The sequence below is a fragment of the Lissotriton helveticus genome, chromosome 2_2, assembly GCF_964261635.1.
Source record: "Lissotriton helveticus chromosome 2_2, aLisHel1.1, whole genome shotgun sequence".
Lineage (NCBI taxonomy): Eukaryota > Metazoa > Chordata > Amphibia > Caudata > Salamandridae > Lissotriton > Lissotriton helveticus.
In genome coordinates this window covers 274,015,866-274,040,051 of record NC_136060.1, presented here as the reverse complement: position 1 = coordinate 274,040,051, position 24,186 = coordinate 274,015,866, and the positions used below count along the sequence as shown (strand labels likewise).

At 44.6% G+C, this 24,186-nt stretch overlaps 1 protein-coding gene across 7 annotated transcripts in view; it reads left to right on the top strand.

The window, feature by feature from the left end:
• The window catches only part of LOC144821404 (cytosolic beta-glucosidase-like), a 418,101-nt gene that overhangs the window by 134,344 nt on the left and 259,571 nt on the right, over positions 1 to 24,186 (top strand). For 4 of the 7 annotated variants that reach the window (XR_013608345.1, XM_078678400.1, XM_078678399.1 and 1 more), the window contains exon 2: positions 19,952 to 20,124. Coding sequence is in view for 5 of the 7 variants with exons in the window: in XM_078678400.1 (XP_078534526.1) it covers positions 20,040 to 20,124 (85 nt within the window). In the remaining 2 variants the exon portion in view is untranslated. Of the gene's footprint in view, positions 1 to 19,526; positions 19,691 to 19,951; positions 20,125 to 24,186 lie in introns of those variants that run through there. The other 3 variants (XR_013608344.1, XM_078678401.1, XM_078678398.1) reach the window with 2 other exon arrangements.

Below are 24,186 nucleotides of genomic sequence, written 5' to 3'. Positions count from 1 at the left end.
ACTGTTCAGCGACAGAAAATTGTGCGCAGTAAGTCAAAGAGGTGTAGCCAGCTTAAATGGTATTATTTAGATTCTCAGCTTACCTTTCCCTTTGTCGAGGAACCTACCAAAACCTTAAACCCAAAGAACACAAGAGTCACACCGAAACCTACGGAAGAACCCTTCCTAATGTCTATATTGGTCTCGATTAAACAGTTTCAGGAAGAGGTTCAATTAGACAGCGGTCTCGCCAAGGGAGCCGCCAAGAAACTGCAAGGGGGCATGAGGAAGCTGAAAAAAATCTGCACTGACATTGGCGATCGGGTTACTATGGTCGAAGGCCGTACTGAAAGTCTGGAAACCGAATTTACCACCCTGAAAGATCTAGGTTCTTCCCAAAGCACTTGCTTGACAGATATGATGTGAAAGTTGGAAGAACAGGAGAGCAGACAGCCCTGGAACAACCTCCGTCTACTAGGGATTCCCAAAGGGGTGGAGGGAGAAGATCCGCGGTTCTTCATTGTGAAACTCCTGCAAGGAGCCTTTTCCAAACACTCAGATTGGAACCGGAACCACAGGGTCCAACAAGCCTACCGCTTCCCCTTCAACTTGAAGAAACGGCATGATGGCAGCAACTATAGTGGGGAAAAACCCAGGGCCTTTTTGGTGTTTTTTGGGAACTTTCTGCTCAGACAGTTGGTCTACTACCAGGCCTGACCCAATTCTCAGAAAGGCTTTGATGGGGTGTCTTTTTTTGCAAAGCCTGACTTTTACCACACTACGGTAGATCAGAGGTGGCGTCTCCGCCAGCTATTCGCCCCCTTCCAGCAGCTGGGTGCCCCAGTTTTCTTAATGAATCCTGCTAGACTAAGTTATTCTGAATGGGGCTACTCACACCTTCATGTCAGAAATTAAAGCACAAGAATTCCTTGAGGAAATTAAGTCAAGAAAGGGGCACAGTTAATTAATACTCTATTTGATAAGTATGGCACTTAGTTATTTTTTTCCCTTGTCTCTAATGGTTTTATGGTGGCTTTTACTGGCCTACAAAACTCCAAAAACTCCATCTGATAAACACGGCGTGATTGGGTGGCAGAGACTTACAATAGGCGACTGTTAGACCTGGCATCTTTGGCGTGGTTTCCCCAGACTTTTTGCCTCTACCTCCTGTATTTTTGACACTGTGCTGGATTTCCTTTTAGCTGGATTGGGAGCTTTGAGCACTTTACCACTGCTGATCAGTGTCAAAGTGCAAGTGCTCCCTAAGTAAATTGTTATTGTGATTGGTCATCCATGATTGGCATAATTTGTTTTACCAGTAAGGCCCTAGTAAAGTGCACTGAGTATTCCAGGGCTGGTGATTCAAATGCTACTGGTGGGCCTGCAGCACTGGTTGTGCCACCCACACAAGTAGCTCTAAAATGGTGTCTCAGGCCTGCCACCGCGGTGCCTGTGGGCAGTTGCTAACTACCCTACTGACCTGATCAGTATCCACACTGGCCAGGCCTAAACCTTCCCTTTCTGTACACATTGGACACCCCTATGGAAGGCCCAAGGTACCCCCCTGGGCAGGGTAAAGTGTATGTGAAAGGTAGGGCATGTCCTGATGTAGGTGACATGATAGTGAAATACTGCCAATTTTGTTTTTCACTATTGAGAGGGCTATCTTGCCCATAGGCTATGATGGGAAATGCTGTGTATAATGTTTACCTGCATATCTTCCCATAGAAGCAAGATAGAAAATTAAAGTCTGGTATCCCTCAACTCAGAATTTATTAAACATCTTTTAGGAAGGATGGTTTATAAATCCTGTGTTTGAGAACAGCACTTTTAGAAAGTGGCTGTTCTCTTGTCTGACCTTTCTGTGTGCCTTGACCTGTTTGTGAATTGACTGTCTGGTTTGTGAGTGACAGCGGCTGGGGAGACCCCCGTAGGCTGGCTGAGTCAGCCCTAGGCTGAATAGCTGCATCTGCATCTTGAGTGGTGGGAGGGGATAGCACCTGGGCCTGAATAGGGCTGTGCCTGCCTTCCACAATGCTGGCTCCACCTCCTGCTGGGCGGCTGATGACCCTGCCCCTCTCTCTGAAAGGAAAGAAGAAGTCAGGAAAACAAAGTGCTCCAGGACTGGCCAGTACTGGTTCTGACTAAGCCAAGGCTTCTCTGCCTCCAGAGAACAAAGGAAAGACTGGTATAAAAAGGGCTACCCAAGACTACAGAAAATTAGATCATCCTGGAATCAAGAAGGAACCTCTGCCAAGGAGAAAGCTTGAAGACTGAAGAGGAAGGACTGTCCTGCTGTGTGTTTGTGGGCTGACCTGCAGTTGCTTTGCTACCAAGGAGAGTGGAAGGACTTTTCTGTGGCTGTGTCCCCTTGCTTGAAGAGATCTCCAAGGGCCTGAGGAGAGCTGGCCTCCTGTTAAGAAGTCCCAGGAACAAAAGGACTTCACCCCCAGCTTCCCCCTGAACTCTGCTGTATGAGTTCTGCCCTTCCTAGAGTGCCTGATCCGATTGTGGGGCCTCTGGAAGTTGTGCCTGTTGTTTGGGGAGCTGGACAAGAAGAAAAGAAGAAGATCTGCAATTTTAACGCATCGCTCGCCTGTGGAGCGCAACCCCGACAGTGCGAGGAAATTCCAGCCGCTGCAAAGATCGAGATCGTCGCAGCGCCTGTTGCCGCTGCCAGAACCGACGCATCGTTCGCTTGCGGAATGCATTGCCCCGGTGCGGGAAGATTCCTGTCGCTGCGAGTATCGCCACAGAGCCTGTCGTCGCTGGGTGAGATCGCCGCATCGCTTGCTTGCATCACATCGCTGCGAACATTGTCGCAGAGCCATCGCATCGTGGGGCAGTGAGAAGAGAAGATCGACGCTGCGCATCGCTACTGCACCTGAGATCATCACCGTCCCGAAGATCGTCGCATAGTGCCTGTGCGAGACGCTTCCTATGGACCCTGCGCACCGGAATCCATACAAAGTATCGCATCCCTCCCCATTCAGACCGGATTCGTCACAACACGCCAGCTGCATCCAGCGGGGCTGTCGCATCGCGTCCCCAGGGTCTCAGGAGTGATGCATCACTTGTTTTTCAACGCTGCAGCTTCCATTTGAAACTTCTGTCACATATACAGGTACTTTGGGCTAAACGTTACGCAACTGTGGATTATTTTGACGCAAACCCTAGAACTCTTTTGAAATCATATTCTTGAACTGTGTATGTTGGATTTTTGTCATTTTGGTCTTGTGTAGTTTAGATAAAGATACTTTATTTTCTTAAACTGGTGTGGAGTCCATTTGTGGTGTTTTCACTGTGTTAAAGTGTGTGTTGGTACAAATACTTTACACATTGCCTTTGATAAGCCTGTCTGCTCGTGGCAAGCTACCAAGGGGATGAGCAGGGGTTATCTAAAGAATGCATACCTCTTACCCTAATTAGAAGCAAGGGTCCCTATTTGGACATTGGTACCTACCCCTGTCAACTAGGGACCCCCAGATCTAACAGCGACCATCATTCAGGTTTTTCCTGATTGCTCTAATCTGGAAGGGGGTGGGGCAGGAGGGGCTGGGGGTGGGGTTGGTAAGGTACTGCTGGAGGGCATTGGATTCTAATTAGTTTATCTGTAGTCACTTTAAGTTTAAATGTAGGAAAAATAGCAGAGCTTAAAAAAGTTTTTTAAAAATGTGTGTGTCACTGTATTCAGGACAATGGTATTCTCAGGGCCACGAAGTGTACGGTAGCACTGGTTGGACATCAGGCATATTTTGGATGCAATTTTCATACTGTTCATTCTTTGAATTTTATACACGCTTTAATATGAATAATACAACCAGTTTTAGAATTGTTTCCGCAAATATTTGTGGCTTAAATGACGCTCAGAAGTGACAGAATGTGTCCCACGGGTTGCGATTGCTGGGGGGGGGGCGACGTCGTCTGCCTCCAGGAAACACATATTTAGGGATCGCTGATACACCTTTTAAACTCTTTAGGGTATAGAGTAATTGGGGGGACATCTCGGGGAGCGCTGGTGAGAGGCCTAGGGATTTTGGCCCAACCGAATCATTTACTACAATCCACTTGTATGAAGTCCTACTCTCTTGGGAGATTGGTTATAGCAGAAAGCCGGCTGTCGATCAAATTTTCCTTTACTTTATGCTCCATATACGGGAGCACTGCTGATGACCCTGGGGTAATTAATTGGATCTCAGGGGAGTTTGCCCATTGGCCTCTCCCAGTTGTTATATGCGGGGACCTCAATATCAATTTACCCAGCAACTGGAGAGCCGATAATCAGTGGAGGTATACAGCCCGGAAGCCAAAAGTACACCAAGCTTTAAGAAACTTAATGGATACTCATGGGCTCATCGATGTGTTGGCTAATCTCAAACCAAATCAGACAGGTTGTACATATTACTCAGCCCTGCACCTCTATCCCAGTAAGGCTAGATTATTTCTTGGTTTCGTCATCTCTGATTTGTGACTCTGCTATTGCCTCTGGCCGCGATATCTGTCAGATCATAATCTGCTTATTCAAGACATAAAAGGGTTGACACCCCGCAAAGAAATCTCGTCCTGGAGCTTCAAGAGAGCGTTTTTGTACGATACTGGTTACCAGACTTATATGAAAAGCTGGATTCAGGAGTTCCTTGAAACAAACACTGGGTCTGCCCCAGCTACTGTTGTATGGGATACGCTGAAAACTTGCATTCGCGGGGAGACCTTATGGTACTCCATAACGAAAAATTAACGAGAAAAAGCACAGATCTTGAGCTCCAGAACAAGCTGAAAAAGGCAGAAGAGAAACTAACTGGGGCAGTCCAGATGGGGGGTTGAAATTGAAACAGCACAACCAGAAGCCGCAGCCATCAAAGCTGAATCGGGTTAATACTTGCAGAGAAAGTTGCGGCAAAATAGGCTTCAGCTTGCAAAAAAATATACGAGTGCAGCGAGCTAATTGGCCATCAGTTGGCCTTTAGAACTAGGGAGCAGGTTACCACCAATGAAATGCACTCGTTAAAGATTTCCACAGTGGAGATCACTAGCGACCCAAATAAAATTAGAGGGGCTTTTCTGGAGTTCTATAAAGGCCTGTACACAGAAGAGGACGCCGCCCACAGGAATCTAGGCAGGAAGGGATCACTAACTACCTAGACGCAGTCCCTTTAATGCAACTTGGTGCAGAAGACCACGATCAACAAAGACCCTCCCTCATGGGAGGAAAGCGCTACGGCATTATCAAATCTACCAGATGCTAAAGCGGCTGGCTCCGACTGCTTCCCGGTAGAATTTGATAAAATCTTTTCTTCTCAGCTAAAGGATTTTTTCACTACCTTAGTAGTTTTAATCTTTAACGGCGCTCCTCAACCCGCTTCATAGTCAACAGCTAAGATTATAATCTTCCCAAAGAAAGATAAATCACCTCAAGAAATGGGTTCCTATCGGCCAATTACGCTCATCAGTGGAGACTCCTAAGTCTATTCTAAAATCTTCGCATCCAGGATATCCTCCAAAATTGAAAATCTTGTTTCTAAGTGGCAGCACAGGTTCATGCCTAAGAAAGGCACTATAGACCACATCCATCACCTTGTTTGACACGGCACAGATTACGGGGGACCCGATTGCGTTAATTCTACTCAATGCTGAAAAAGCATTCGATCGGGTCTCCTGTCAATTTCTCTGGTGCGTCATGAGGAAGATGTATTTTCGGGCCAAGGCTATTCAAGCTATTTAAGCCTTATATCTTAACCCTACAGCCAGGATTTCAATAAATGGGCAACTAACAGAGCAGATTGAAATCTCACATGGGACTCAGCAGGGTTGTCCCTGCTGCTCTTTGCCATATATATAGATCCTTTCATAAAAAACTCTAAAACAAACTAGAAATCATAGCTGTAAGTAGACTTGGTTTAGAAACTAAAATTGTGGCTTACGCAGATGATCTAACCTTGGTGACTCCGGACCCCGAGAAAGCTATTTTAGCTATAGAGCGAGAGTCGCGAGGATTTGGGAAGATCTATAGGTACGCATTAAATAAAGGAAAGACTTAGATCATCTTAAATGGGTCAATTAAATAGACAGACAGCAGAGTGGTCTCCAGGGCCAAATACTTAGGAGTAAACATTGTGGCTGACACTGACCTAATTGTAAGTGACTATCTAAACCCTTTGGTGGCAGAGACAAAAAGAGCGCCTAACCGATTAATAATCCACATCTGACCATAGTGGGCTGGTTTAACGTTCTCAAGATGATTTTTTCCCCAAACATCTTTATTTTTTTTTTTTAGAGCTATCCGACTTGAATTCACAAATGTAATGCTGCAGAGATTCGAACGGCTTTATTCTCAATTTATCTGGGCATACTCTCAGCCAAGGAGATCGTTTACATTTTTATTTCTCCCTCATGAAAGAGGGGGTTGGGCTCTCCCAAATTTAAGATTATATTATTGGGCCACCGTTTTGCAGAATTGTACTATACTGATGCAAGAAGAACCCTCTATTTTAACAACAGGGCCCGTCTCTTTTTGAACTATTACTTGGGTCTGAGGCCTGGGGTTGCCTGTGGCGGTAAGTTGAATTCGGGTACTACAAGAGGGTCAGATTTAAGACCCTGATGGGAACCTTTAGGGTATTTTCCGCTGTTCGCAAGCTCTTAGGTTTAGGCAGATTGGACCACTACACTCCTATTAATAACAACCCTAACTTGCCTGCCGTCTTTGGGAGATCATATCTTCAGAACAGGTTCAATTTGGGCATACTAAAACTGGGAGTCTTGTATTCAGCCGAAGGAATCTAGCCTTTGATGATCCTAAGACCCAGTTTAACCTGAGCCAAAATGAGGTTTTCAAATATCTTGCTATCTAGGACTTTTTGGTAGGCAAGGCTGGTCGGCCCATGGGGTTTGTGCAAAATATTCTTATTGATAGACTAAACGAGCCTATCAGGCCCTATCAGGCCTTGTATCGGGTACATCTATTCTATACTGAATAGCCAAATGCCTGAGGACTTGGACAAAATTGCAAGCAAATGGCAACACAAATTGGATACTTCTAACAACGTCTTTCCTCTAGCCTTGCAATCCGCTCAGAACGATTTGTTATCTGCCAAATTACAGGCACAGTTTTAGAAAACTGGCTTTTTCCCTATACATTATACCCAGCAGAATTGCAGAAAGGGGGACAGGTAAAGACACATATTGTCCTAGATGTGCTGAATTTAGCGCAGACTCTGTTCATATGTTTGTCTCCTGTGTAGAACTTGTACCATTGCAATAAGATTCAGGGCTTTCTTAGGGCAGTCCTATTACATGATGTACAGCTAACCCCTACAACCATCCTGCTGGGTATTTAAGATATGATCAATAGGAAGAGTGGTGGGGCTTTAATTTTTGTTGCCATGACAATTTACAGGCTATGTATAACATCGGCATGGATAGACTGAAATCCCCCCTTATTTTCTCAGTGGTTGGATCGACTAGTTGCGACTTGCAATCTTGAGAAGGCTATCTATGCAAAAAAAGGAATCTGGGCCAAAAAGAAGGGTCTAGTCATTTGAGAACCCCTATATAGGTGGCTTAACCAGACAAACTCCTAGCTCATCCTTTTTAGTTTTTTTTAAATACTTTTTTTTGGACAGAAAAGTTGCATTCTTTAAAAAATTGAAAGGTTTATTCATTGAACCAGATGACCGATGTACTGTACTTTTGCACTTTAATCGCTAGCAGATCGACCTTAACCGACATACGCCATACACTAATCTTGTCTGATGTCGTTTGCTTGCGATCTCTTGCTCAGAGGCACTGTTCACTTTATATTTAATACATTTTTTTATGTGAATCGTAGTATCATAATGTTTTATGGTTCCATACTCTATGTATATGCACTTTAAGTTTTTTTTTCTTCCATTATTGCGACCAGTAATAAAAGCTGAAAAGTCTGAAAGCTTAACTGTGATTACTGTTTAAAAGTAAATAGATCTCCCCACTTGCAGCAAATGTATATTGTTCTAGATTGGACGGTGGAGGGTGGCGTGACGCTGTATTGCATCATTACACTCATTGTTCTTTGTTGCATATTTATAAATAAAAAAAAGAAATAAAAAGAAATGTAGAGTCACAAAATCAACCTGTCTGTCTCTTATGTAAACTGGCTTAGATCTATCAAACACAGCTCACGCATACAAATGATATCACAATGATCCTTAGTCAGCTGAAGAGCAACAAAACAGTACTTTGCTAAATCATTTTTTCAAAAAGAAAGTCAGTTTCAACATGTAAACTGTATTCCATTTGTCACAGAGTCAGTAATCTTAATTCCATGCTGTTGGTGTCATCATTGCTTTGCCTCGGTGGTTGATGGTGGTTCAGCTATGGACAGTTGTCTCACTCTTGGTCTGAAACTCAGGAGAACTCCTGAGGGCCGCTTACTGCAGAGCCATGGCTGTGTTCCCTTATGTTATGGATATCTGGGAATTTGTGTTCAGCTAACACCTGCCAAGACATGTATCACGCATGCCTGATTAGCTAATCTTCCCAATCATTGTCCTAAGTGACTTCTTAATGTCAGTAGTCATTTTTCATTCTTCACATCTTCTGCCATTTATCCAACATGGCGTAGCAGGGAATTCACAGTGGCCTTTAGTGCTGCACTGCCCAGCAGGGCGTCCTTACTGTCCTGCAATGCATTCTCCATTCCAGTTATGAAGGTGTTGTAGTACTCTGCCCCCTTGGACACTGCATTCAAGGGATTTTGGTTATTTTAGATGCTTCAAAATCTGCATGAATCGATGGTACGAGATCTTCAAAGCAGTAGCAGTGTCTGCCTAACAATCAGTTATCCTGTTCTCAAAGTCAGTGAGATGGTCTTGCGTTTCTGTCGACATCCCAATGGATTGCATTTTTTGGGGCACAGCTTTATTAGTGGCTGTCACTGTCATCAATGTTTAGTTTGACGTGGGGCCTGATTCCATAGGTGCTTGTATTTTCTTTTTGGAGACTTAGGCTGCATTATGAAATCCTCAACTTTAGGTGCAATTAAACCAGGCAACCAGGGGTGTGGGTAATGTACAAATTCTGGATTGCATCTCAAGACCTAAATCTAGGAATTATATATTATTTATCCTTGAATACGAACTACCACATAAACCCGGGAATACCACATTCATATCCTCATGAATTTCCCCTCTTCTATGAGAAGTAACAGCCTCAAATCCCTATCCGTTTACCACCTGCTAGTATAAGGTGGCGAATGAGTATGGGGCTTTGTGGAGGCAAATGATGTGGGAGTCAGGATGGTTAGGTGTAGTGTAGACCAGGTGTTGGGGAGAAAAGGGAGTATCACTTACATCTCCCCCCATTCTGCTGGACCAGGGCAGGAGGGGACAGGTGCAGCAACTATCCACAGCCTGTGAACCACAGTACACGGGTTGGGTGTTTCTGGCATTTGTGGACTTGGTATTTCCAAAGACAGAGACAACAGTCCGTTTGGAATGACCATGGGGCATACCTCCTTTGAGGATACCACTCTGGGCCACTTGTAATGAGGCTGCTTTGTGTAGTCTCTAGCAATTACATGGTTTGATTATTGGTGGTGTCATGGAAATCTTTTCAGAAACGTCTGTTCCATTTGTCTGCTGTACTGTTTCCACCTAGGCAGAAGATGAACAATAGATGTTGCACATTGTTGTTTCATCATGCCTTACATAAGTGACATCATCAGTGACAGCTTACATTTAAAGATGTGCTAGAATGTTAATGGAGTTATAAAAATAAGTGTCCATGACCAGTAAAAAAACACCATTTTAATGTGTCACATGTTGCATTAAATGTATTAGAAAGGGCGTTAAACATGTTGGAAAGGAACACTGTTTGACGATGACCTTTAACGGACATCACACATGCACTGATTTTATGTCCAATAGGTTACAGTGTATATCTTTTTCCTTTGAAGTTGTATGCTGATTTTTTATGTTACCACTTTTCTTAAATACTATCCTCTGTGCAAGTGGGAAGACTGGCATTTTGATGGTCCATGCTTCCCAAATGATAAACACTTTCATTCAGATGATTGATTAATTACTGTCCCAGTGTGACTTGTTATGTTAAATGTTTGCATGGTTGTCACTTCTTTAATCCAGATAAATGCCATGTCTGCACCCCTAAACCCTTCTTCTTGGCATGTATCCATTGCATTCCTTACTTTTCTTGAGCAGCATTGGATGTTTACTGGGGCTGAGGGATAGGTATTGGAGGATATAGAATTGGACATGAAAAAGTGAAGACACCTTCGAATGTGACCGCAAAGGCTGTAAGTTCTACATCTGTATTAATGTACATTCTTCGTTGGTGTTGGTTCATTCTTCTTACCAGCTATGCCGGTACCTTCAATTCCAATCATGTTTCTGATGGAATAGTAGCGTCTACCTGTTCCTCATTTGCAACGAATCCTTCCTGGGTATCGGATCTCCCACCTGTTGTCTGCTTTGACTTTATTTTTTCCTCCAATTACTCCTTTTTTCAGTGCATCATGTCACATCACTTTTTAAACATTTCTTTTATAGTCATCTTGCAATTGACCGCTTATGGTTTTTCTAGGCTGTCACTACACAATTCCGTTTTTTCCCAGGGGCAATTGTAAAATTTACAGAGATTGTTCGTGGTAGTTTTGAACTCAGAGCTCAGTTGCAAACTGCATCTTTTTCTTCCATTACCATCTGGTTCCTCGTTTCCAGGCTAGTCCTGACTCTCCTGGCTCTCAGTCTGTACTCTCCGTTTTCACCTGCAGAGGTCCTGGGTGGTTCCTCTGAACTGACTCACCACCACTAAAATGGGTGGATTCATCCTGTAGTTTTTTTTGCTCCACGATTCAATGCTGTTTGCGTGTACATCACGCTTGTGTTGCATGCTGCATGTTGTGTTTTACATATGCGCATGCACTGTAAACATCAACATGCAATACTGAGTAGGTATGGCACAATGCGAAATTCTGGTGTTGTCGCAGTGCACTGAAGCTAGCCTTTTAGTAAATTTGCATGATTGTTGGTAAAAAATTTGAAATGAGGAATTTGACTGAGGCGATTCTCGAACCGTTTGATTGATATAAACTTCCATATGGGAGACTGTTTTACATAATGTTTTTCAAACCAAACTTCCATCATCATGTCCTTCTACAGAGTCATTTGCGCCAAAAATGTGGGATAGTCCAGGCCAGAGCTTTTTAGGTTCATCAGCTATCTTAGCCTTAGTGGTAGCATTTGTGAATGACAGTTTGCATTGAGTAATGAATAACTCTGTTATGCTTTGTAAGTCTGAGTATAATTCAGAATATTGTATTAGAGTGTTATGAGGAAATTGACGGTCCGACTTGTGGTGTATCTCGAGTGGCTCAACTTTGCAGACGTCATTGTATGGGTCTCGTCCAGGGCGGCACAAGTACCTTCTAACAGCCATTTCTAGCCATGAACCTATCGGGTGCCTCCGAGGGTGGTCGATCAATCAGGTTATTTTCTCTGAATGCAGAATTGTGACCAGAGTGACAAGTGTTGGTTAACTAGCGACCAGTACACATTAGCAACTAAGCAATTCCACGCTACTTCGGTTACGTTGCTTTGGAAATGTGACACAGCTTCTATGCGCCATTTTAGGTAACTGGGACCCAGGGGAAAAAGAATCCAGATTTCGGCATGTCTTCGAGATAAGAAATCAATGGTGACACGCACACCAGTCTCCGTTACAGATTTTATCTCGGTGGCATGCACACCTCTTGGCCCACATTGACTTTCCAGGCCTGTCATTTTATACGGTGGCGCACACGCCACTTCCCTCCAATTAAGCATGTTTTATCTGTGATACACACACCTTATTTTACTCAAATAAACAGGTGTGTAATTTGTCAACGGTGACGAGCACACAGTATTGTACATTAAAACCATTCGAGTGTGTCGCAAACTGCTAAGGTGACATGCACACAGGTAGTTGAAAGCATATTTTCATTCAGCGTATGCAAGGCTGGTGTTCGCTCTGCAATTTGAGAAATATCATTACCTGCATGGTTTGTATATCCATGACAATCCTCTTAAGGTCATTTATAACAGTACGTTTTGATCACAATATGCGTAATTTGATGCCAACAGCATTTGTTAGAGCTCATAAACAATAGGGTACCTGGACTAGCTTGCAGGGTTTTTTTTCACCACTTGATTCAGCAACACATTTTCACAACGAGTTCTACTAAAGCCCAATTTCATTACGTTCTTGATATTTGAAGTATTTTAACACAGGTCTATGTATATGTAAGTGTTGCATTCAGCTTTGAGGGATTAGTTGGTGCATACAGACATGTAATCAGCAAATCCTCATTCTCCATTCTTAAAATCGCCAGGCAATCCAACCATTCCCTGGAAATAATGGTTTGATGCCTTTGAAATGTATCTTGGAGCCATCTGGGCGTCTTGCTTCAGACCAGAAATAGAAAAATTCTTACTACTGTATTCATTAGGGTTTGAAGGTAGAGAAGTTTTTAAATGTCTTCCAGATGTAGTTTTGACTGAGGGGGAAGAGTTAGATGACTACCAAAAGTAATAAAATAATTTTGAAACTTGTTTTTAAGAAGAAGTAATAAAATAATTAGTCACAAGGTTTGACGTGCAACCCAGTACAGTAGTATTACCTCCAACATTTTTCAAAAGAACGCAGATACTGAGATAAAATGTTGATGCATATATTAGCACGCTAAGAAAATTGTTTTCACAATGTCAATTTGGAGCTTTTTATGATCAACTGGTTCATTGGTCACTGTTCAGACACACAAAATCAACAAAACCTATTAACAATGGAGGATCCAACTTTGGAAGATGTGATTTAGGTGACTAAAAGTGTGGAGTTGGCTCAACTATCACTTAAACAATTAGGTGCACAACCTTCAAAAGAGAATTTTAGGGTTGTAACCAACAGCCATCCTTTACGTAAAGATACCAAAAATACAGAGAAGAGGTTTTCAAATGTACCAACATATGTTTTTGATGCAGAAATCTCCCACATGATAAGAAACGCAAAGGGTGTCTTGCCAAAAAAGTAGCATTTCATAGATGTGGTAAAGTAGGACTGCCCAACTGAACATAACATAGTAAAGGAATTTCAGGACATGATGGTAGTGGTGACTGATGAAGAAGTGGTCAGCGGTGATCTGAGCAATTGTGTAGAACCCCATGTTGACATAGTGGTGGGAGATAAATTTGTGCATTTGTTGGTGGATTCAGGAGTGCGTATTACGATAGCGAAGTCCCAGCTATTTCAAAAGACATGGGGTGAAGGATGTTGTTCACGCCTGATATTGCACCAGTTGCATATGATGGTAGGAAGATAGAATTGGATTGTTAAATTGAGAACATCTTAGAATTCAAAGGATGCAAAATCCAAGGGAAGATTTATGTAGCAGTTAGAGGACTCAATATTTTAGGGTGGTTTCATCAGGGTTGCTACTGTACAAGTTATGGTCATCAAAGACTTATCTTAATCAGATATGATTTACAATGAGTTTCCCAAAATTTTTTCAAATAAGTTTGGATAGTGCTCAAACCAGGTGCTACTGTACAAGTTATGGTTATCAAAGACTCATCTTCATCAGATACGATTTACAATGAGTTTCCCAAAGTTTTTTCAAATACTTTAGGAAAAATTGTTGGTTTCAAATATGAAAAAAGATAAAACAGGGAGCAAAACCTGTTAAGAACCAGATTACATATGTACCATTTAGTCTCAGGTAGGACTGAAAACTTGAACTTGATAAATGTCACTTCTGGCTGTGCCCATAAGCACGATGGAGAAATGTGTTTACGTATTGACTTGAGGAGTCTCAATAGAGAAATTTGGGTAGATTCCCATCCACAACCCAAGATTAGTGATCTTTTAGAAGAGCTAAGAGAGGTGGAATGGTTGTGCAAAATTGTTTTGGCGTCAGCATACCATCAGGTGATGCTGGAATAATCTTCCCATGATTACACTGTTTTCAACTCGTCTTTTGGATCTTTTCAATTTTGCAGAATACCATTTGGGCTGGCATCTGCCTCTGTCTTTCAGAGAATCATTCAGCAACTGTTGGGGAACATTCAAGGGGCCCTAGTATTCTAGGACATTGTCCTGATTTTCGCAAAACATTTGGAAGATCATGATAGGGTGTCCAGAGTAGTACTTTACATTTTTGAGAATAATGTGGTGGTGGTGGTAAAAAGGAAAAAATGTGAGTTCTGAAAGCGGGACATTGAATTTTTAGGACATAGTATCTTGTGTGAAGGCATTAGTCCAAGGCTGAGGCTAGTCAGGGCAGTGGTTGAGTGCCCCAGTCCCAGGAATAAAGACATACTATGCTTGTTTATTGGACTGTGTGATTTTTATGCCAGATTTATTCCAGGATATGCAACAAAAAAGAAAAGTTTGACTAACATGTTGAGGAACAAAGTTCAGTTTGTGTGGGATAAAGATTGCCAGGATACATTTACCAAAGTTCAATTGGAAATGGCAAATCCCAAGGCATTGAGAGCCTATGATCCCTGCATACCTTGTAACATTACAGTGGATTCAAATAAGTGCGGATTGGGTTCTGAACTGACTCAAAATATGTCAGATGGAGCTGTTAATATTAGCAATTCATCAAAGGTACTCAGTAAAGAAATCAAAGTTTAAAAAAAAAAAAAAGGAGATTCAGTGAAAGTAAAACAAGTATGTGGAACTGCTTCAATGGGTAGAGGGTGGTCATTGGTGGAATATTGGTAAGATTGTAAAAATGCAAGATGATACTCCTCTGATGTCATGTGGTAAAGCAGGAATGTCAACAAACCACAGCTTGCTTAAGTCGAGTGAAGTCTCCACTGAAGTGGGATTAAGGAGTTCCACTCATACGAGATACGTGCAGTGGAAGTTGGGATCATAGTTCACACATACTATCGACATGGTGTTGAATATTCAAGTGATCTTGTTATAATTCCTTTTTGGTATTGTTGCTGTCTTATTGTACATTACAACTTGTTTTATTGTTTTTAGTTTAGTTCTTATCTATGTTATGCTTTGTAAGTGTTTGTGTAGAATTCCGAATGCTTTAATAGAGCGTTACCACAAGGTTCTACTCCTGCGCTGGGATTATCCACATTCCACTGTTGGCAGTTGATGGTGTGTTTTTTACTCATCGTGATTAAAGTCTTATTCACCACAACTTACCTGCTTTGTGCATCGTTCATCACAACAAACTCTTATCGCATCAGATCCACCGTGTCATTCAGACGCATCAGAGTAAAAGGTAACTGGGCCAGAAATCTTAGCAGTGGGCATGTGGCATCAAAGTGATACTGACATCGTTCTCTTCTACTGCAGCTTCTATCGCAGTAAGCCTTAAATTGTAAGTGTCCCCTTTCACGAGGGGCTCCCATCTTTTGGTGAAATAATATTACTGGAATCGTGTAACCTTGTTTTTGATAGCCTGAGCCTTTTGTTTTAAATGTTTTATTATCTCGTCAGTACAGAGGAAGGAAAGGGATTGGTGTATGATTTACAAATCAATCTGGTGACATAAAAAAACAGCCATGCATTTTGCGTGGACTAAAAGTCTCGGCCATCCCGCATCTTTTTCGGGTTTCTCAAAGCTCCATCTTCAGCCTTTTTCTTGCTTCTGTCACCTGGTCCAAAGGGTAGAGCGCAACGTGAACCCCACTTGGGGCCCATCGGGAGAGGTGGGGGGAGACAGCACCGACCAAAGACACATAATGAGGTGTGATAAAGGCCGCTTTATTGGAAGCAGGTGCACCTTAACAAAACCAACATTCCCTTGGCCTGTGCCGTACAAAACTAAACCTCACTAAATATGAACTACCTAACAGCCCCCCACCCCCTCCCCTAAATGGATCCCCAAATAACAACATAACCACAAATGCCCAACTGCACCATGCCAGCCTACCTGACTACATAACTTGTTATAGCCACTCTTCCCCCCCTGTCAAACTACATCACAGTTCTCCTACCATGTCCCCCCCCATCTACTAGGAAAAAACACCACTCGGAAGCCGCCCTAGCGTCTTTCGACCCCCCCATAGGACCCCCTGCACTCTCGGGTATCTGTGCACCCCAATCGCCTGATCTATCGCCTCCTTCAGTTGAACTATATACAACTCCATCCCATACCTCGACAGGTGAACACCATCCTCCCTGAAAAAGTAAACTGCCCCATATCTTAACTCCGGGTGCTCCATCCTGCCAAAGCCCTCCTTTTCACAAAAAACCCTCATCTCCCTGTTAATCGTCCGCCGTGTCTTATCAATGGCCGCCGGCCTTTCCGCTCCTCTCCAACACCTCCTGGGCACAAACTCCGACCAAATCACAAAACACCCCGCCCACTTACTCTTCACCTCCAACAAGTCCCTCTTCATTTGCTTGATGAATGCCAATCCCTTACACTGTACTAAGTCATTCTCCCCTAAATGTATGACTACCACATCTGGACCCCCCCCCCCGCACCACCTTGTTCAACGCCGGCACCAACTCATACCAGCGGATACCCCCTTTCCCCAACCAATGACAATGAAACAGCCGCTCATCCAACTCCAAATTTAGGCTGCGATGATTGTCCCTTTCTGCCCTCTCTGCTCTCTTTACAAACGAATGTCCCACTATGTAAATGTCCAATGCCTCCGCAGCTGGCCCCGCCACTGCACCTGAAAAGACACACATGTCAGCGGCAAGCAACACTGTCACATCAACACTCCACCCCTACCCCCCTCATCCTGACATATGTCCTGTAGCAGTCCTATTTCCATCACCCCAACCGTTTTATGGCCTCTTTTCCCCATCCTTGCCGAGCCGCCTCTGTCGCCGCCCCAATGCGGAACGAATGCGTCCCAAACGCCTTCGGGTCCTCACCCATACACCGTAGGGCGTGCCGCAGGACCCACAGCACCTGAGCCGCCGTCATTCTGTCCGCTCTCCCTCGTCCAAACCCCCCCCGTCCTACGTGTCCGTCCAGCCGCCAAACGCCTCCCCCACACCGCCGGGCACACCGCCTCGGACCCCCCTGGTCCCAATACGACCCACGTACCCTTCCCTCGCTGATCCGTCTTCGAGCGCCGCAGCCGCACTGCCACTTCGTGATTCCAGACGTCCAACCCCGGGCCCCCCTTCAACCCCACCAACTCCGACACCCGGAAAGCTCCAAAAAACATCCACGGCCCCACCCCATTCCTCTCCCCACCGATGACCACCCCAGTCCAGCTCGCTCCCGTCCTCCCCCTGCCCTTCCTCCCCCCCCCCGCCCTTCTCCCCCTCCCCATCTGTTTCCTCAATGAGCAAGGGTGACTCCGCCCCCCAGCCCCCAACCCCCTGGCTTCATTCCGCTGCACCCCCCCTTGGCCAAGCCCTGAGGGTCCTGGTATCACCACCAGGACCCTCAGGTATCACCACCCTAGCCCCCCCACCCTGCCTCGTTCCAGCCTCCTCACCCCGAACACCAGCCACTAGCAGCGCGCCGCGGCGGCCTTACCTGTACATCCGTCCGCAACAGGTCAGTGCGGCCCGCTTCCCCCAGCAACCGGAGGGACTCGCGAACACGCGGGTCCTCCACACCTGCAAGCGCCGCCATACTGGTCAACTCAAGTAACGCTGCAGGACACCAAGACTCCAGGCACCGCCTCCACTATCCGCCGCACCCCCGGTAAGGCCGCACTCTACTGCAGCTCTGGCGTCGCCACACACCGCGCCGACCTTCCCGCAGACACCGCCGTCAAATCACGCTCCTCCTGCCACCTGATCCACCAGCCCCCATCCACACGCGACACCCGCCAGACTAGGACAAGAAAAACCACACTTGAAAAACAACGCTTGGACCGCTATGCCCCCCCGGCTACCGTGTCACCAACCACAAAATGGTGACTTCAAAACAAGATGTCCGGTTATAAGGGACACCCAGCCCAAATGTAGCCCAAACCAGCCCAATCTTAGCCCAGGCCCTACTAAAAGCCCAAAAACGAACCATCCCATATCGGGTGCTGGCTCCACTACCCCCCCCCCCCCCCCACTCCCGAGGCCCCCAAACCCCCCCCCCCGGACAGCAGGCCTCCCGCCGGTCGGACGCTCCCCCGCAAAGCCCCATTCTCCATAATGTCAACAAGATAGGAACATCTCATCTACTGGGCATAATAATATACATTGTGCAGGACTGCACATTAATTTCTCTTTGCACATGTAGACGAGAACTAAGGTAATCCGTCCTATGAATATGAGCAGCGAAGAAGTGCAGCTAAGTGGCCAGTTATTGCTTGTTACGTGTAACTGAGGGAACATTGTGCTGCAGCAACTCAGCTTTCCCAGTGCGTTTATCTTTAGGCTTGCAAATAACATATTATTGTAGTGTATATGTGCTTATTAAAGAAGTATCGATTCTGCTGAAAAGGAGGATGAGGCAGCGATCACAGCCAGTATTCTTCAGATGAACACTCCTGGATCATTTGATACTTCTCTTAGGCCTGACATTGCTTGATAAGAATAATTGCCAGACTGTCGCTTTGTTCAAGAAATTCGAGGCAGCCCAAGGTAAAAATGGAGACACCTCAGCAAATGTAGATGAAAAAGAAAGGGGCACATTGCCCTAGCCTAGGAGATACAAGCTAATATACACACCAGTCTTCCACTCATCTGTGATGCATCTTGAGGCTATTTAGGCTGGCAGACTAAATAGCCATAAATGACAGAACAGGTGAGCAGAGGAGGGACAAACACCAGCTCAAATGCACTGGCTGAGAAAGAAGTTTAAATTTGTAGATACAGATTTACATCAGGAAAGTTACGCAACAACACATTGGATAATTGAGTAGGCCAGACCTGATTAGGGCCAGGCCTCAAGGTACCTCTTCCAGGGTTTCTTTGTTTTTTATGGGCTTGCATCCCTAGGATGTAGATAAAACTCCCACCACCATCCTGCCTTCTTGCCATGCCTTCTATCAATGCGTTCCTAATCTTACCCCAACCTTGGTGAAGCACGGGCCAGAAAAAGTAAAAGCAGCCTCTTCTTGCTGCTGCAAGAAATGAATACAGCCTTAATCGGATGTCAAGAGAATCCTGCTCCCAACACACATATGCACATGCATCATCCAAGTATACTGAAGCAAGTCAATGGTATGCACAATATGTGTTGGAAAATTATTGTTCAGCTTTAGACGTGTCAGAAGGGATCCTTTGTCATCATTGCTGACGCTGCCTGTCTCTGGATCTCTTAGTTTGGTGGCACTGCCTTGTTGGGGTGCGCCCTAGCTCCCCAGTGAGCCAACCACCACTATGATAAATACACCTGTGTAAAGGCTTCGTGGTGGGAATTGTGCTCCTTCATCTTAATGATAACAATAATTGCTTGGCATTTTCATTCTGCAGCCGTGTTGCTGGCTGCACATCCTGCTACTTTCAAAATAATGCTTTTAACATTTTATGGCCTTCTGAAATATGCTAACTGCGTACAAAGGTCTTATTATTATTAGAGCACATTGCGTGCAAAGGTCTGCTGTTGTCAGATTCGTATGGTCTATAAAGCAATCAGAACTCGTGACCAGTGTGAAATGTAAGACCCTGCACACGAGGCAGGGCAAACTCCACTGGCACCGCCAGCAAACTAGCTCTTACTAGTAACCAGAAGGAGAGACAGCAGCGCTTTCGAGGGCATCACAAGGGTTAACCCACTGCAAACAGGGGATAGGACCAGGTAGGGTATTTTTTGAAGATGATTAGAATCAGAAATACCCTGATCTGTGTGCACAAATGTTTAACTTAATAAAGCATTGAGTAAAGTCTTTAAGTGTGGACGAATTGATAAAACTAAATCTCTTAAGTACTTGAAATCTGCATGTGGCATGACGGGTATGTAGCCAATGGAACTAATTTAAACAGCATGGAATGGATATTTAAATGTCAATTATATATGACTAATAGCTTATTTGTATTTACTCTTTTCAACTGGATACAGTTCCAAGTTCAATCAAAGACTGAAGATCGAAAAGTGGAAAGAGTTGAACTGACCCACTACCTGGTTATAAGTGCAGGCGATTCTCCAAATGGATTCATGCAGCAAGCATCACAATTCCTCTTTCCCAGTGGGGTTTGCATGGGGAGCATCCACGGCAGCCTATCAGATTGAAGGTAAACATCGCCTTTTACATTATATAAGCTGTTGTTTGTGTGTCTGCATGAGGTGGGTTTGCTGTTAGCCCATAGGGATATGTGCTTGGTAGATCAACTTGGGCTATTGTGCTGACCCAATGAGTTTGTTTCATGCACCCTCAAAACCCATATCTTGGAGTGAGATGGGAAATATGTGGCTCTTCTGCCTACACTATGTGCTACAATTGCGCATATAACCCATTGCCAAATAAATACTGGCACGCCAGCGTAATAACATTTCTCTGAAAGTTATAAGAGTTTCTAAATATAAAGTTTAGAACATAGTATTTGCTTATTGTTTGAAAATGGATTATTGGTTGGGGGACGGGGGTGAAACTCTACTCAAGCAACACCCATAATACATGGCAGGGTGAATTGGGTTATTGGTTGTGGGATGGGGGTTAAACACTACCCAAGCAACAACCATAATACCTGGCATGGTGAAGTCACCAGCAAACCCCAAATTAGCTTGTGCTTCACCCTCTGGTACCTTTGCACAAGTAGACAGGCTAAACTTAGAGGCAAAATGAAAACGCAGCACAAGAAAATTCCCACAGTAATGGAGAAAAATGGTGTAAAATGCAATAAAGTATTTGAGACCAAAATGACAAAAACCTAATCAGTAGAAACAGAGATATGCAGTTTGAAAAATCTTACGTGAAAATATTGTGTAGAAGCACAAAGCGCCAACTAGGGTTATCTGGTCGCAAGTTCAGGCTGACCTCGAAGGAGCGCGGACCAGATACATGGACCAAGTTAAGCCTGCTGAAGAAAGTGCCTTCAATACTGGTTTGCGGAGCATTGAAAGATCCCGCATTGAGGATGTGTCACCTATCGGCAGTCCTGAAAAGCTGCGGGGCTGCGATGCGAAGACATGTGTCGAGATGCGACATGCAGCGGTGGTTCCAAGAAGACTGCGGACAGTGACACGCTCCGGGTACTCCCATGGAGCTGAGAGTAAATGCATTGTGCAGTATCGGTTCTGCTTACAGGGCCACATCTGGTCTGGGAGATCATCTTCAGGCCCATGGGGTTGCATCAATTGGGGCAAGACTTACAGCAGCTAGAATCCAGTTGCTGGGTTCAAGGTGGTTGGAGCCCTTTCTTTCCTTTAGGCTCTGATCAGGATTTTTATTTACTAGAGTTTTATATAGCGCTGGCTAGACCCGGGGGTATCAGAGCGCTTTACAAGAGTAACCACAGAAGACAATAAATTACATAAAGTTACACATTTTAAAAAAGTTACACATTTTAAAAAAAGTTACACATTTTAAAAAAAAACGGGGGGTAGGGAAATACTCGAGGAAGGCAGAAGCGAAGGCTCTGGGTGAGGTAAGGAAAAGCAGTGAGATAGTTGTAAAAGCGGCAGAGAGTAAGAGACCAGAAGCATCTAAGGAGCAGGGGTGAGAAGAGGGGGGGAGAGAGAGAGAAAGGAGAAGTAAGACAGAGAAGGGCAGGAAAGTGAGACAAACGAGAGAGGGAAGCAGATAGTAACGAGTAAGACAGCGAGGAGTGTGTCAGAGGCGATAGGAGAGACAATAGAAAGGTCGCTAGGACAGAGGGGGAGGTCAGAGATCGCTAAAATGGCAGATCAGGAGAAAGGTAGAAGAAGAAGCGAGTCCTAAAAAGAAAATGGCGGGGAGCACAAAGGTCCAAGTCCGAAAGTCCAGGAAGAGGGTTGCCATAGCCAGCAAGTCTGAAGGGAGAAGGGCAGTCTGCCCCAAAGTCACAGCCTCATCGTCCATGAGGAGCTGGGGCAGAGGAGTCCAATACGGAGACCGGGGTTCAGAGAAGAAAGACCACAGGCGCCAAGGCAGCTGTTCACAGAATGGGAGGCAGCAAAGTCAAAAACAAAGTTTAAAGGGAAGCAGGAGGGGGCCTCTCACTGGAGCGATAGTAGAAAGATGGGAGACACAGGGAGGTTGATATTCCTGGATGGTTGTGGCGCTTTGCCAAATATCAGCAATGTTCTAATTTGTAGCTCTCACCATTTTAGTTGTTGGGTGCCTAGGTGTGGGTCATCAACCTGGCCCAATAATGATCCGTAGATCCAAAGTATTTTTCTCAAGCCTGGCACACCAACTTATAGTATTTTACAGTAATACAAATATACAAATATATCCAACAAAGTCAAAATCAGATTAGAAAGCGTATATATAAAATTCATTTAATCCACAAAGCTTTCTCCAAGTCCAGCCAATTCCGACCCAGCCTCACGTGGCTGGGTTGATAATTGTCTTTAGTAAGTTTTGGTCCGTTCTTGTGATGCAACTTCACGATGGTGAATATATATGTGGCCAAATGTGTCGTATTGCGCCACTCAAGGGATCCGAAATGTTGATAAGATGGGTTATTTCTCACGTAGGTATAATTAGAGAGACCGTTTCCACTCGGAGAGACCGTTTCCACTCGTATCTGAAAATAATCCCAGGACTTCAAAATACGAAGCTGGGGTCCTGATAATTATACCTACGTGAGAAATAACCCATCTTATCAACATTTCGGATCCCTTGAGTGGCGCAATACGACACATTTGGCCACATATATATTCACCATCGTGAAGTTGCATCACAAGAACGGACCAAAACTTACTAAAGACAATTATCAACCCAGCCACGTGAGGCTGGGTCGGAATTATAACCAGCCAGAAGGCATATAACTTATCTGGAATTACTATCAGCCCTGACGAAGTCGTGGGTACCTGCCCATTCGACGAAACACGTGTTGGCTGGACTTGGAGAAAGCTTTGTGGATTAAATGAATTTTATATATACGCTTTCTAATCTGATTTTGACTTTGTTGGATATATTTGTATATTTGTATTACTGTAAAATACTATCAGTAGAAAGATGGGGTCAAGCATAGTCGTAAAGAGAGAAGTGCAACTTCCAAACCTCCGCTGTGACTCAAATCGGCCCCGAAGTCTAGCAAGGAGGTGAAGCAGCAGCGACGTTAGAAGAATCAGAGGGGGGCCTCTCCGATAAGGTTTAAGTATGAGGTGCTCAGAGCAGCCATGGAGAGCGGCGCCAGTACCCTCTCACCTCCGCCGTGTGTTTCCAGGTCCTGTAAAGAGGCAAAGCAGGCAGGTTGTCTGAAGAGAAATGCAGCAGCAATCGGGTCCAGAGACAGGACGGCGAGTCCCCGCCCGGCTCTTCATCAACCCTCTAGAGAAACCAGCGAGGCATCGGGCATCAGCTAAGAGGCGAATGCCAACCAACTAGCCATTGGAGTCACTCTGGTGGTCCTGGAATCAAAATGCAGGTTCGGTCCTTTTCACTCAGGCTGCAGGGCAACAGAGTTTCAATCCTTCTTGAAGAGCAGCAGAGTCCTTCTGAGTCTTCCACAGAACTAAAGGTGTATGGAAGAGTTAGAAATTAGGGTCCATTATTTATACCTGGTGCCCACTTTCAAGTAGGAAAAGGTTCTAGAGGTTTCCACCCCCAGAGGTTCTTGGAATTTCTTGATTTTTTTGCCCTGGCCCCAGTTTGTCTCGGCTCACAAAAGACTAATGTATAACCTTTTGTGAGTGTGCTCAGGCAGATGCTTTGTGCTGTGAAAGTGTATACTCCTCCCTCTCATCGAATCAGACATGGCCCTACCAATACCTATCCTCCTTTGCCTTACTGTCTGGGAGCAGTACACAAAGACCAACTGCCAATTAACCAGAAAATGCCAATTAACTAAAAGTGGCCTTTTCTGAATTGTGACTTTACCACTAAAGAAGGTTTTAAATTATAATTCTTTAGACTTCGATCTTGACATTCCTACTTGCTCCCTGTTAGACCTGTCAGCTTAGGGTGGTCTTCCCCCAAAACGTTTGCCTTCACCCCTCCCATTTATGCTGATCTCGTTTTTGTTGGCCTTATGACTCTGTGCATTTTACCACTCCTAACCAGTGCTAAGCTGCTTGTGTTCTCTCCTTTAAGCATTGTAGAATTGGCTTACTCTCAATTGGCAAATATAATTAACTTGTAAGTTCTTAGAAAAGTGGTACTACATGTACCTTGGGCCTGTACTAATGGACCTACAGCACTTATTCTG